Source organism: Canis lupus, chromosome 13, assembly GCF_003254725.2.
Source record: "Canis lupus dingo isolate Sandy chromosome 13, ASM325472v2, whole genome shotgun sequence".
NCBI lineage: Eukaryota > Metazoa > Chordata > Mammalia > Carnivora > Canidae > Canis > Canis lupus.
In genome coordinates, this window is record NC_064255.1 from 8,214,732 (window position 1) to 8,229,949 (window position 15,218).

The 15,218-nt window shown below is 35.2% G+C and overlaps 1 protein-coding gene across 5 annotated transcripts in view; it reads right to left on the bottom strand.

Moving 5' to 3' along the window:
* Positions 1-11,097: 11,097 nt before the first annotated feature.
* Positions 11,098-15,218, bottom strand: part of ANGPT1 (angiopoietin 1) — a 356,431-nt gene continuing 352,310 nt past the window's right edge. For 3 of the 5 annotated variants that reach the window (XM_049093343.1, XM_025450372.3, XM_025450373.3), the window contains one exon: positions 11,265-13,571. In XM_049093343.1, coding sequence (XP_048949300.1) covers positions 13,411-13,571 — 161 coding nt within the window. In that variant the 3' untranslated portion in view covers positions 11,265-13,410. Of the gene's footprint in view, positions 13,572-15,218 lie in introns of all 5 variants that reach the window. The other 2 variants (XM_049093342.1, XM_049093346.1) reach the window with 2 other exon arrangements.

Below are 15,218 nucleotides of genomic sequence, written 5' to 3' on the forward strand. Positions count from 1 at the left end.
ACTCCTTCATATTTAGTATGTGAAATTTTGAAGGAAGTAGAACATAAAAACAAATATCTATACCTTTGTGTATTGGTTAAAATGGCAAGACACTCAACCATACTTCACAAAATTTGCTAAATAAAACAATCAATGTTTAAAGGATTTTATTTTGAGGTTTGTTACTTAATAATGAAAAACAGAGAGCCAAATGCTTTTAAGGATATTCTTAATCTTCCTGCCCCAACAACAATGGCTAAAGTAACACACAGAAAATAACATAAAAATGTAGTTACGTATTTAAATGCATGCCTTTGTCATAAAATCATCAAAAGATGCACAAGATTGATACAGATGGATAGACTTGAATATTAGAAAGAAACCACCCAACTTGGGAATTTTGCAATGCAGTTGGAGGAAGGCACAAATGTTGCTAACATGTCTCAGCTGACAACATTTTCTCAATTCTATTTCAATAATGAGATACACAAAGAACTACTTATTTCTGTAAACCACCAAAGGAAAGATGTAGCAAAGACGATGCACTCTCAGCAGAAAATTATTTTGTTAATAAAAACAATGTTTTGCGGAAATAACTGTGAAGTGTAACCACTGATGAAGCAGCTGCTCTTTGCTGGAATTTCACAAAATATTCCAGAAAAATATTGAGCAGAGAACATTATTTTCTGAATCCTTTATAGGTAAGCTATTTAGGCAAAAGGGTACATAAATTCAGAAATGTTTGGGGCATAAACTCTTAAAGAATACCTTCTCTATAAAAGCAAGACATCTGAGATACAGTAGATAGAATCTTTAAAATACTCTGTGGTGAGATAGGGAGTAGTCATGAAAATCTTCTCTATAAACATGTCACAACTGAAGAGATAAAATACTTTAAAAGAACTTTAAAAAAAGTATTGTTGAACTTAAAGCTAATCTATGCACTTTTTCTACATAAAAGAGTATTCCCAATTTGTTAATGATAATTGGAGTCATTGATATAACTAATGGATAATTAAAAAAAAATCACATGCCTGTCCTAAAAAAAAAACACCCTGAAATCCAAAGAAATATTTATAATGGAAAAATCATTTTTAAAAAGGATGCTGAGAGATTTTTCTCAGTTAAACAATGACAAAATGAAATTTTGTTCCTGAAAGTGGTATGAGTGTGTTTCCTCTGAAATATTAATTTCTGAACTTTTAAAAAATATTAGAAACATTTTTCCCTTGTTAAAAACCATATGTATAAAAAGCTCTTTTGGGCTTTGAATCAATTTATTAAAATAGTCATATGTATTATGACTGTATTATGATAATGTATCAGTTTACAAGGAATCCTGATCTTATGAGGAAGTTGAGAAGTTAGCCAAATTTCAACAAAAACACTTGCATAACTTATAAATGAGGTTGAAAAACAAGTTTATTTAATAAGTTCACTTTCTGATACCTTTGTAATAACATTGGATTTGCATATCTTTTCAAGATTTCTCTTTCAAATATCCCTGACTATCTTATCAATATGTGTTACAGTTTATTCATTTCAAAAGGGATCCTAAAAGATGGTAGTTAGATCTAGAAGCTGGTTCAGATTCAGGTTCAGTTTTGAGCAAGAATGCTTCATAAACAATGTTATTCAACCAGGAGTCACATGATACTGAGTTCTTTATTTTTATAGATGTTAATAGTCATTCCTTGTGTCCACTATTTCTTTAGGGGCTGCAAAATGGTGCTATCATTTTATAAAGAGAAGTATCTACATCAACTATTTGGTTATCCTGAGGAATAGTTTGTTAAGGATGGGTAGGATAAATGTCAGATTCTTGCCTTTCATTTACTATTTTTCAACACAATGATTTTGGTCCCTAGTATTGCCATCATGTACATAATGCATATGATATATCAAATACATCCCTACACATAATACAAAAGGGCAGAGGAACAGAAGAGAACTAAACTAGGTCAAAAGGATGGACAGAAAGTTCAACAGATTGGAACACAAAGAGTGTAAGAGAGGGAGAGGAAATGCTGAGATTCTTTCAACAAATATATATTTGAATGTGCAACAAGGTTGAGCTTTGTGCTAAACTTAAAGAATATGATAATTAATGGACAGAATTCCTTCTATCAGGCAGCATGATCCAGTAAGGAAGAAAGACTATCACAAGCAAGTAACTATAGTATCTTGTATTAGGTGTTTCTGTAGGTTTAAAAATATGGACTTTAGGGCACAGGGACGAGGCCACCATGGATCAGTGAAGATGTAATAGAAGAAATAATGTTTGAACAAAGTCTTAAAGGATGTTCTGGGATTTTTTATAGCCCTGGAGACAGGGCAGAAAATGGAAGGCATTCCAGACAGTAAGACTCAAATGCACAAAGATGCAGGACTTGGGATGAGGGAGATTTCTATGTTTGAGAAATCACATTTAGAATAGTTTGGCTGGTATATATTTCTGGTCCAGCTCTCAGTTTTCCAACATCTCAGGGCCAGATGAAGAAGATAGGGAGGTAGGGGGATAGGGAGAATGCATGCCGCAGGGGTCAATAATATGGAGCATGACTGGAGATGTGGTTTTTCATGAGCTTGACTCCCCATAAGTCTCTTGGACCACTACACTCTTCTGGGGTTGAGGAGCCCCCAAAATGATTGAGGTGACTTCCTTGCTGACTCAAAGGGGGTTTGAAGATAAAATTAAGTTGATTTAAAACATATAATGTATTATGTAATTATATTATTATAATATAAAGTATTATAATATTCCTTGCTTGTCTGCAAGTGTGAAATTGAGATTTATACCCATAATAGATACTTAAATTATCTCATTTGACTCTGACAGTGATACTAGAAAAGAAAAAAAAAGCAGGTAAATATTATTATTATCCATGCTTAATAACTGAGAAAAAAATTTCAGAGAGGGTAAGAGAATTTCCAGGGTAAATAATGCTAGGTCACTGGTCTAGATCTAATGAATATCTATCTATCTATCTAAATATATATATATATATATATATATATATATATATATATATATACATTCAGTTGAGGTAATTATCTACAGATATTTATCATTTATTGAAGATTGTTTCTTGAGTTATTAACTATATATGACAATGTTTCACTGCACATGCACCATTTCCAAAACTCTAGATCTTTTTTCTGATAAGCAGAGTATTATTATACTCTTGGTTTATCATAAATGGTAGGCAGAATTCTGTGGTGGCCCCCAAGATTCCTATCTTGTACTTGCTCTATATAATCTTGCTATCTTGTACTTGCTCTATATAATCCCCCAAACTGTGAACGTGATGGATTTCACTCCTGTCTCTGACATCTAGACCCAAATTTAAAGGGTTCATGGGATTAGGTCAAGCCCATATAGACAATCTGCCTGGAGCGCAGCCAGGACCTGAGTAGGGCCTCCAGCTCACATCCGGCAAGGAAAAGGGACTTCAGTTCTACAATCTTGAGAACTTAATTCTCCCAACAATGAGCTTGGAGAAGGATCTTCCGTTCCAGATGAGAAAGCAGCCTGCTTCAGCCTTGATCTTGGCCTTATAAGACTAAGCAGAAAGCTCAGTGCAATAAGGCAGAAGGATATAACAGTTTGAAATAAATATTTTGATAAAATGTTTCTTGGGATAAATAAATAAGATTTTTATGTTAGAAAACGATAAAACACACTGAAATATTTTAAGCTAAATACATGTTTCCCACTGAAAGCATATTGCTGAAAACCAGCTTGAGTTTACATTTAACCACTTTTGAGACCATGAAAGACTGAGTTACATGGTTTGTAGGACTAAGAATCTTGTGGGCCTATAATATTGGGAAGGAATAAGGGTGGAGCAGTAGATAGTTGGCAGGGAAAAGGCGATGGAGAAGTGAGAGGTACGCTGAAACAGAAGAGTAGACGAATAGGGTTGAAGTAGGCCACTGGCTTGGATCTTGGCCAATACAACCACTACATATAGAGTGCATTTAAATTGAGCACACACTAAAGAAATCTCGTGACTTCCTTAATCTAAACTATTCCAAGGTTGCAGTAGAAGCATCCTCTCCTGAGGAAGAGCAGTAATACTTGGCTATTCTAATTCATTTCACTTCAGGTTCACCTTCCCCTTAGAGAACTTCCCAGTCCCCATGGCCAACCCCCAAACAGCCTCAGGGATAATTATTTTTCACTGTTGTACGCAGTTTGGGTAGACATCCTTCTCTCAGTTTTCTATAGTATACTTGATTCTAGCCTGGCTTATTTAACAAAACCTCACAAACGGAAATATAGTAGTAACAGAAATAAAATATGGCAATTTAATCACTGCTCCAAAAGACCACCAGGTCCATCTGTCCCCACAGAGACTTCTCTGTGATTGTCCTTATTCAATCAGACTTTACCTTGTTGGTTGCAATTGTTTCTCAAGAAAGTACCTTGACACATGTAGACTTCTCTTGGTTTTGATTCTGCCAGAAGTAGAGCAGGAGAAAAGAATTTAAGGGCAAGTAGTTTATTTGGGAGGGGATTCCAGGAAATACTGGTAAAGGATTAGATCATAAGACAATAAATAGTAAGAGAATAAGACAATAAATGGTATCCTCTCATAATAGTTGCCAATGTGAGCAATTGGAGCTCGCTTCTGCCAGGGAATCTGAGAGACAGTGTAGAATACACATCAGAGTCACTTCGACGGAGGTGTAAGAAGCTGAGGGATTTGCCTACAAGTGTCTGTCATCTGTTGAAGTCTATTCTTGTGACATTAACTACCCAGTACTTCTAGCTTGCTCTGTCCGGGTGCTGAGCATGCTCTCCTGGCCAGAAAACAAACAAACAAACCATCTCTTGCTGGAGAATCACAGGTTTTTGCAATAAACATCCCTTTTTTTTGTTGAGGTAAATGCTGAGTGGCACCAATAGTGTCAGCTATGACACTTCTCAGAATCATAAGGCTCAGAGATAATCAATTAACAAATTTTTACTGATTCCTGTCTACACACCATGATCTCTCCAAGTGGCTCATTCCTACTCTTCACCTATAGTCTCACAAAAGCAATTCACCAAAACCTAACAGTCTAGAAGAGACTACAGTGAAGGCTTTTGTCTCTTTGTATAATAATGGAAGCTCCTGAATCTCCCTTTTCCCCTTTCACTGCCCCAAGAAACACTGCCACTCTGCTCTCTGGCTCTTCTGTCTTGCTTCTCTGAGCTCTAGAGTCACTATGAGTCACTAGTTTGGACATAGGCAGTTCAAAGATTATCAAACAGTTTGTTATGCTAGGATTCAGTCCTTGTATCTGTTTTTTCCTTAAACTTTAAAACAAAATATCTTTAATTTTGAAGAAATGTGATCCACATGATTCTCACTAGTATATAAATAATCTGATGTTCCTTTTACATGAGCTCTTTGATGTTTGGAAGAAAATGTGTCTTCATAATCTTGTTGAAAGCAAGAAAACATTTTTCTTAAGTTATAAACTCTGAAAAAAATGTTTTGGTAGATCATTTTGAGTTCCTGCTTTTTTCATTCATATGTCATGTATCCAACCACCCATCCACCCACCCAATGAACAAATCTACTTACAGCCTAAACTGTTTTAGTATTATGCTGGGTCCTAGAAACACAAAATAAAATAAGACACAGAACAAGAACTCAAGGAGTTTATAGCCTGAAACAGAAAGACAGTCTGAATAACCTGCCCCTTGATTGAGATCCAAGGAATACTCTAGGCACAATGTTAGGTTTTAGTAACATAAAACTAATAAAGTTTGATACCTGACCCCAAATAGTCATGATCTGGAACAGGAACGTATATGTTAACAGTTGACTAGAACACAAGTCAAACTATAAAAATCTTGCAACATAAGTAGAAGTAAAATGCTGTGGCAGCACAGAAGAGTGAGTATTGAGTTTAGGGGAATTTGGGTGGACTTCAAAGAGGAGGCAATTTTTCCTGGGCATGAATGTTCACAGGCACAAATCGTATAGACTGAACTGGGCACTAGATAGTGTGAAGTGACCTCGGTGTGGCAGTGTGGAGTTGTTAAGTGGTGTCATTCATTTCATCATTTTCAGACATATAAACATCAAGAAAAAGTGGATTAGTCGCCATGTTCATGATTTCCAATTTCTATTAAAATTTTAATAGCCCTTGGTACCAGTTGTACCTCTGGACAGTTAGTTCTCCCATTACCTTAACTGGGTTTTTTCAAAGCTATTTCAAACACTATTTAATTGAACTGCATATTCTCTCATAAAGCTTCCTTTTCTTCCACTTCCTCTATAAAAGAGGCCATTAGGTGGCTGTTCCTCTAATGGCATTTCATTCTTTCCTAGTATTCTCTTCTCTTGGAAAAAGAGGTATTTCTCCTCCTATTTAAATGCAGCTTCCACTCACCCCCTCTATTCTTAACTCCAGGTATTCAGGTACCTGGAAGTGCTTGCTCCATCAAGGAACTTTCTGTTCCTCCTTTCAACTTCAGATCTTCTTCCTTACCCTGAAAAAATCCCTATCTTTGTTCTTGTTCCTCTAGTTCCCTCCCTATCTCCTATTCTCATCCATTTCTTTGAAAGTATTTTCTAAACCAAAGCTTCTTAAACTTTAATGTCCATAAATCACTTGAGGGTGTTGTGAAAATGAAGAGTCTAATTCAGTAGTTTGGGATGGGATCAGAATCCTGCACCTCTAATCAGTCCCCAGCCTATTATGCTGTTCTAGAGGTCATTCTAAATAACAAAGACCTAAACTTTAATTCCCCTCATGTCCTTGCCTCTCATTTATTCAGAACCTTCTTACCATCTGGTTTCTAACCCCTATGCCTCTAATACCCCCCAATAAAAAATCACCTATTTACCCTGGAATGCTAAGCCCAATGGACACATTGCAATCATAGTACCTCTCACCCACTGTGGGGAGTTAGGCATCCCTAATTATTAATGCAATCTACTATGATGTCGTCACCTCTTGGTTTTCCTTTTGTTTGACTAGCCACACTCCCTGTTTACCTGCTTTTAAAAATGTTTTTGTTCCATCCAGTTTCTATTCTACTATACTCTCTCTTGAAATAATCTCATCTAGTAATTTTGATTTCTGCTTGGATACTATAAAATCCAAAATCTTCCCCTTTAGTCTTGCTTGAGCTCAGATTCATATATCCAATTGCCAAACTTGAAACACTAACATCTCAAATTCAACCTGTAAAAGCTAACTCATTAGCTACTCTTCAAAACCTGTGGATCTTATTTTGGACATCTCTGTCCCTTTCTATTTCATTATTTAGGACAAAATTCTGAAATGATCGCCATCTCTTTCCCACCTTCCATCCAATCATTGCATTCTTTGGACTTTTTTTTTCCTCAGTATCTCTCAATACCCAGCCTCTCCAATCCATTCTGTCATTGCTGTGTAGATCAGACCCTTGTCCTAACAGGTTTATAGAATAGGGTTCACTGGCCTGAACTTTTCCAGTCTTATTCCCTTCCAATCATCTACTAATTACAACAGGCATAGTCTTCCTAAAGTGCGTAAAACCCTGCACTGTCTCCTTTTAACAAGAAAAAATGCCTAAGCTTAAGAACATGACTTCAAGTCCTTCGTTATCTGGCCCTATTTCCTGCCTCATCTCCTGCTACCCCTCTCTCAAAGAAACTTTATAGTCTATTCATAGTGAACCACCTGGCGTTCCCCATAACTCCATGCTTTCTGACATCTTTATGCCTTTGTGGTTCCTCCCTCCCAATAAACTTTTAAAATAAAGCTCTGATGTCATCTTTTTTGAAATGGATTATGTAAATCGGGAGGCCTACATGTTTCTTTTAATTGAAAAAAAGTATATATAAAATTTATTATTGAGTAGTACTCATTTTTGTCTTTACACATACTTACACACAGATAGATAGACCCAACACAATCTTTAGCAGACTTCATAAGTCTTGTTTCAGTATTCTTTTTGTAGCTTAATTCTATGAATTAAAATTTTTCTACCTAATGTTTCCTCTGGATGTAAGTAATTACTCAATATGTTTGTTAAATATAATTCCCATTCTGCCATTAAAGCTATAAAATGATTTCCCAAAGGAAGAGTTTATGTAACTATAATCCAGCATCTCATTATGACTATTTTGGTTGTACCCTTCTCCTAATGGAAATATTTAAGTTAATTTAGAACCTAATGATTTTTTTCTCTAATCTTTTACATCATCATTTTGATGTTTACACATTGTATTAGAGTGCACACAAATGAATATTCCCTGATTATAAATTTGCTTTTAAATCCATTTTTAACTTAACATATTTTAGTACTGCCCCTCCTTTTTCTTTTAGTTTATTCTGGTTCCTTACAACGTATCTAGGAAGCAGATGTATGTTTAACAAACTAATTTATATAAGAGGAATGTAGGTAGGGTAGTTATAGTTCTGTGGCACACTGTAACCTTCCAGGTTCCCACCATCACAACATCCACATCAACTTCCCATGAAGGCCAAAATAGAGTGGGTGGATGGGCAGGAGGCAGACTAGTCATAATAATGGATGAAGTAAGAGCTTGCCTCTAAAAGACGATGCCAGGAGTCATTCTCCTCTCCACAAAAACAAGATAAATAAAATATCCTTTCACATTTCTAATCAAAATGAGAGTTAATGTGTCAGAGTGTGAGATTATTTTTCCTGGGGTAAAAGGCAAGGCCCTACGAATTATTCAACTTGACCATTATCTGCCATTTGGAATGAGTCTATTGGTTTCTTTCTTGAAAGAATGCAAGAGATGTAATGACTTGTTTAATGTATTTCTTAGGAATCCTTTCATTATGCCCACTTTTATTTTTATGTTTAATTTTAATTTTAATCTCAATAGCTGATAATCAATAAAGTAATGATCAGAAGAATTCATGAGAAATATTGACCTTATGTTAGAAGAGACTACTCTTATTAAAAGAGAAAAGTCACCTAGAAAAAAGACTTCAGTTGAACCTTAAATCACAAAGCTCAAATATATATATATATATATATATAAATACAAAATAATTATCTTATGTTAAAATAATAACAATAATAAATGTATGGTAAAAATGAGTAATTACTATTTAATAATATATTTCATACATTTATATAATTTTAAAGTTAAAAGAAGCATATAGACATCCCTTAATCTACACAGTATATATGCTCCAGCAAAGTTGTTAATGAAGTAAATTTCTGAGCTGAATAAAATTATAAATTTGGGCATCTTCTTTTTTTCTGGACAAAATGAGCTAAATTTAGTCTGAAAATAAATGGGTTAAGATAGTGGTTAAATCTGTGGGTGTTTGATTTTGTATAGATAGAAGGGATTTCTTAATCTTTCAGAGCAACTCAATTCCACTCAACAAATGACAAGGGTCTACTAGGTGTTACGGGGAATTAAAAAAAAGAGCAAGAGGCAGATTCTTATAAAACAGTAAAGAATATAAAACAAAGCTCAAACAAAACACGTAAGGAGCTTTATAAGAGGAGAGAAGGTGACAGTTAATAGAAGACATCAGAAAAAGTGTTGTGCAGCAGCTAATATTTGGATGCGCCATTGAGAACTGTTAGAACTTTTGCCCATCTGAAGGAAGAGAACACCATTTTAGGGAGTAGTTCTGAAACCTTAGGATTTGTAAGACTGATGTGGATGTTGGTTGGGGGTGCTGTATCATTCTGTATCAGTTAGCTGTTGCTACAATTGTGTTTAACAAAACACATCACAGTGTGGTGGCTTAAAACAACCACCTCTTACTATCTCTCTTGATTATGCTGGGCAGTTCTGCTGATCTCAACCAGGCTCAGCAGATCTCAGCTGAGATACCTCACATATTTTAGGGTCATCTGGTGGGTTAACTGGATGGGTAAGGGTGGTCTCAGCTGGTAAACTCAGCCTTGCTTCCTGAGATCCTCATTCCTCCCTTAGGACACCCTAGGCTTCTTCTCCAGGCAGAGGTAGGGTGAAGCTGAATGGCTTTTCAGACCTAGGCTCAAAGGTGATTTACAGCTGCTTCTTCTGCATTCTATGGGCTAAAGCAAGTTTCAAGCCAGCCATTCAAGAAATGGAAGCAGACTCCACCTTTCAATGATGAACTGCAAAGTCTCATTGTAAAGACATAAATAGAGAAAAGGGAAGAACGGGGGTCATATTTGTAATTAGTTTACCACAGTGGCTTCTTCATTTTGACTGAAATACGGAGTAGGTGGGATAAAGCTATCTGGTGATGCAGGTGATGCAGGCTGGGGTTGAGCTGACTTGTTTATTTCAAATTTAGGCAGTAGTGAGGAAACACTGAAGGATTGTGAGCAGGGAATAAACATGTTCAGAAGTCTGGCTTTAAGAATAAACATGCGATTATGGGTGAATAGAAGCAGAAAATAGGAGACAGGTTATCTCTTTCAATCATGTAGGTGGAAGTTAAATGTTCAAATCAATGTAATGGTAATCGGTGCAGAATCTAAGGGAAAAGTAAGAAACTTCCTTAATAAGGGTCTGAATGGATAAAACCACTGATAGGATAACAGGCTTGATGGGCTAGTAGCATCTCCTTTATGTTCTTTCCCTTTTATACCAATCTCAAATATTCAACACATCTCTTCTTCCAATTCAGAAATTATTGTCAATTGTCATATCTATGATAATATGGCATTTAATAGCTGGCAGGATAAACAGTGAAACAGTAGAGATGTAGAACCAAGACCCATTGCTTTGATCTACCTTTTTTTTTTTTTTTTTTAAGATTTTACTTATTTACCCATGAGAGACACACACACACAAAGAGGCAGAGACACAGACAGAGGGAGAAGCAGGCTCCATGCAGGGAGCCCCATGCGGGATTTGATACCGGGTCTCCAGGATCACATCCCGGGCTGAAGGCGGCGCTAAACCACTGAGCCCCCGGGCAGCCTTGATCTACCTTTTTAATTGAGCCAAGCTTTCTTATCACATCCAGACTGCAAGTTTTTCAAAGATTGAGGTTTTAGTTCATTTAGCAGTTTGTCCCCCCAGTGATTCCATATTTCTATAGATCTCTAATTTTAATATTTGTAAAACATTTATTTAAAATGAGATGTGCAAATACATTATTATCAATTTTATTTAAATCAAATAAAGCTGTAACTGATGTGAAGACATTGGCATAGAAACCACATGAATTTTATTGAGATAAAACTTTAAAGACAAAATCCTAATACCTAATTATCTTATCCTGAAATAATTCAGTGTAAAGATATACATATTAAACAGTCACCCACATGTAGGCAGTATACAATGCACATAATGAAGCCATAAAACATTTTATACTGCTTTATTATAAATAATTGGAAACAATATTTCATTTTTCAAACCCAGATAACAAAATAGTAAATAACATGCTGTTTTTCATGATTTCATTTTATTTTTCTAATATGAGTTGGGAAATAGTATTTTTTATCAAAAGACTGGTAACAAATATCTGTAGGGACACAAAGGAACAAAACACTCACTTCCATTCACTTAAAGGAAAACAATCAAGGTTTTTAGAGGGAGAGGTTAAACAGTGCTATGAAGGAGTCACCAAGAATAGAAAAACTCTGTAATATCAGCAAATATCACTTGTAAGGCAAAATGGGGTTGTATACAAATGCATAAAGACTTGCTGGTAAATTTCAAAAATATTTTCTTAAAAATAGAATAGCTTTATTTTCTCAAATGGAGGAACTCTATATTGTTGCATTGAAAAAACTTATTTTTCTAAGAAAGGACACCTATTTTGCTTTTCTTATAGTCACTCACATTTTGATAAAAACCCTTTCACTACTGTAACCTTGCACACTTAGAAGCAGAAAGTACTTTCTGATAAACTACCATAGTAACTTCAATTGCCACAAAAACCTGTGCCCTCAAATTCACTTAAAATAGATTATCCTGTAGTAATATTTTCATTAAGAGAATTACAGCAGCCAGCAGTCAGAACTTTTTATGTGACTATGGTTAATTTTCCCTTTTTTGTCTTTTCCTATGTTTAATACAGCGTTTTGACAATTTTCTCCACTGAATAATTTTAGAAATCAGAAATTGCTTATGAAAACAGCCTGAGAGAGAAACATGTGAAGATATAATGTAGTTCATGAAATAGTGTACTAGATTTCTTTGAAAACTTGTGTTTATTTGCATTAATGAAGGGACAAGGTTGCATATTCCAGATTAAAGAGCTATTAGGCTTACCATGTATATAAACATGCTATGTACAATGATATTTATAATCCTTCTTTTATTTTTCATAGACTTCAAAGTGTATCTCTCATAGAAACTGGAACAGGGTGAATCTGGAAAGCATTGTTTCAGTTAATTAGCGAAAATGAAATTAGCATGAGATAACAAGAAGAAGAGCTGAAATCGTTATTTTAAAAATAATGAAGTTACACGTCAGTGTACACATGCAAGATATTGCAAAGTGAACTGTTCCAGTTTACTTGGTTTTACAGCAACTTAATACGCTCTAAAATACTGTTTTAATGTATAATATCAGAGAAAATAGTAAATGCATGTATATTGTTTTTAAGACCTTGATGGTATATTTCACATTCTTTAAACTTTACTCACGCTATAAATATATTTATAAATCAGTCAGTTCTTAAAGCAACTGAAAACTATAGCATGGAGGGATCATTTTTTATCTCGTATGTCCATAATACTTGATTATGTCCATTTTTTCCTGAAAACTATATCAAAAATTAAAGAGTAAATGGAGTATGTTGCTACCTCACACTATTATTCTTCACATACTACAGTTCATTATGGTTTACCAAAATGGAATTTACATATGAAGATGGGTTAACTGAAATTAATTAGTAAGTGTGATTTAAGAGTTAAGCTTCAGAAATCCATGGACACTTAACCAATTTAGAGGGCAATACTGATTCTTCCTAAACTTTTATTAAAATTGTGCAACAGTATAAATGGATTTTTAGTAGGTTTGCATAGAAATAACACCACTTCACTGCTGTGATACATCTTTTCCAAAGGATGATGGCAGGTCTGTTTATATTCTTCATGTAGATTCTTTTGTTGTTCATTTCCTCCTTCTCCTTCTCCTTCTTTTCAATTTTTACATGAAATAAACCATATTTATCATCTGGCTACCATAGTTCTAAAATAAGATCCAGTAGTAGTTTGAAGCACAGTGAATTGGACACTTTCTTCCCTTTTTAAAACATGACAGTGAGTGGCATTCTCTGTAGTCAAGCCATATGAACATGGTTAACCCCATCTAGAGACTTCTGTGAACTCAAAAGGCTCCAAATCCACAGTCAAGAACCTTGGTGACTTCACATAACTGCCACTTATGGCTGGAAGGGCGATAATATCTGCTTCACAAGTTTTCAAGCAGTTTCTCATCTGGTAGCTTCTTCAGATTTATTTGTTGCTTTTATTATTGCTTTTGATAATTATGCCTTCAAAAGTCCAAAGGTCGAATCATCATAGTTGTGGAACGTAAGGAGTAACTGGGCCCTTTGAAGTAGTGCCACTTAATCCCATTCAGTTTTCCATGGTTTTGTCCAGCAGTGTAGAACATTCCATTTAGATTGGATGGGCCACAAGCATCAAACCACCAGCCTGAAAAATTAGTTAATAATGAAAGAGAAAAGAAGGAGAAGAAACAATTAAAAGTAAATTGAACACGTGGAAACTAATGGCTCTAACCAAGGTGGAGTTTACACTTTTTATGGTCATTTGCAAATAGGAGGCATTCAATAAAAAAGCTTCTTGGTCATGGAATTTTTTTTAAAGATTTTATTTATTTATTCATGAGAGACAGAGAGAGAGAGGCAGAGACATAGACAGAGGGAGAAGCGGGCTCCCTCTGGGGAGCCCCATACAGGACTCCATCCCTGGTCTCAGGATCACACCTTGAGCTGAAGACAGACTCAACTGCTGAGCCACCCAAGTGTCCCATTGGTCATGGAAATGTTTTAAGTGACATCCAATTTAGGCAATGTAGGAACAGAGAGAGGAATGCTTTCATGGACATTCAAGCTTCAGTGTCACTCTAATGGGACTCATTTCCCATTGTAATGATAGAAAGCTTCTGGGCTTCATGATAAGATCTAATTCAGATCTAGATTTATATGCAGGATAAGTAAAATGCAGATACCCTGTGCATTCCACCTTCAGCCTGCTATTAGGAATACAACAATTATTGGTGAAGAAGTTCAGAAGCTTAGACAACTGACATCTAAATAGAGTGAAAGAAATGTTTTCCATCTATTTCATAATTTTGCTGAGAACTGGTCCACAGCTGCTTCTGAAAGTAATTGGATACTGGACAATGATTATGACACACAAATTGAATTCGAATCACTGTGCTCTCTCTATTTTATAATAATTTGGGAAGTGTTCATCAATAGTAGCCAGATAAGTTCCTATATAGCAATATTTTTTCTTGTGATTGTTCAAGTTCTTTCAAACCTAGTAAAAATAAAAGCAACTTGATGAGTCACATGGAGACCCTATGCTTGCATTTCTCTCTGTACTTGCATTAGTACTTTATTTTTTCAACGAATTAAGTTCTTAGGCTTTTAGATAAAACACAGTACTTTTTCTCTGTCTCCTGAAGTAACACTACTGAAATCTTTAGGGAGAGATTTATGCCAGAGACATTCTGGCATATTTTTGTTTGGATATAGTTGAACTCCCTTTGATTACAGAGTTATACCTAAGGGACTAATAGCTAAAGAAAGAGAAAGCTGTACAACTGATGTTTAACTGTAACACGAGCATCATCTTGCAGAAACTAGCAAAAGTTAAACAGGGAAAAGCTAGTTCTCATTTTTCAATTTTGGAAGATGAATACAGTAAAAGCGTGTTTATAAAGTCATACTAGAGGCACAGCAAGCTGTATTAATTACCAACTCATACTGGAGAATAATAAGGTATGCCTTGATGAATTTGGAAAGACTATCCAATGCCATTTTACCAACTGTATGCAAACAACACAGATGTTAATGCATTCAAAACATGAGGGACAAGAAGGTTCTTGTTTGGCAAGGAAGGATGAACATAAAACTCCACACTTTTTTCTTAAGATTAATTCCTTTACATTTTTTTTGATAAGCATGACCAGTAAAAAATGTTACTTATGTTACAAAAAGTATTCTGATATTAAGGAATTCATTTACCCTAAAGACTCTCAAAGGACAAAATGAAAATCCAACTTGATCACTCCTGTATTTTAACTTTCTCCTACTTTTCTCTGACCTTCTT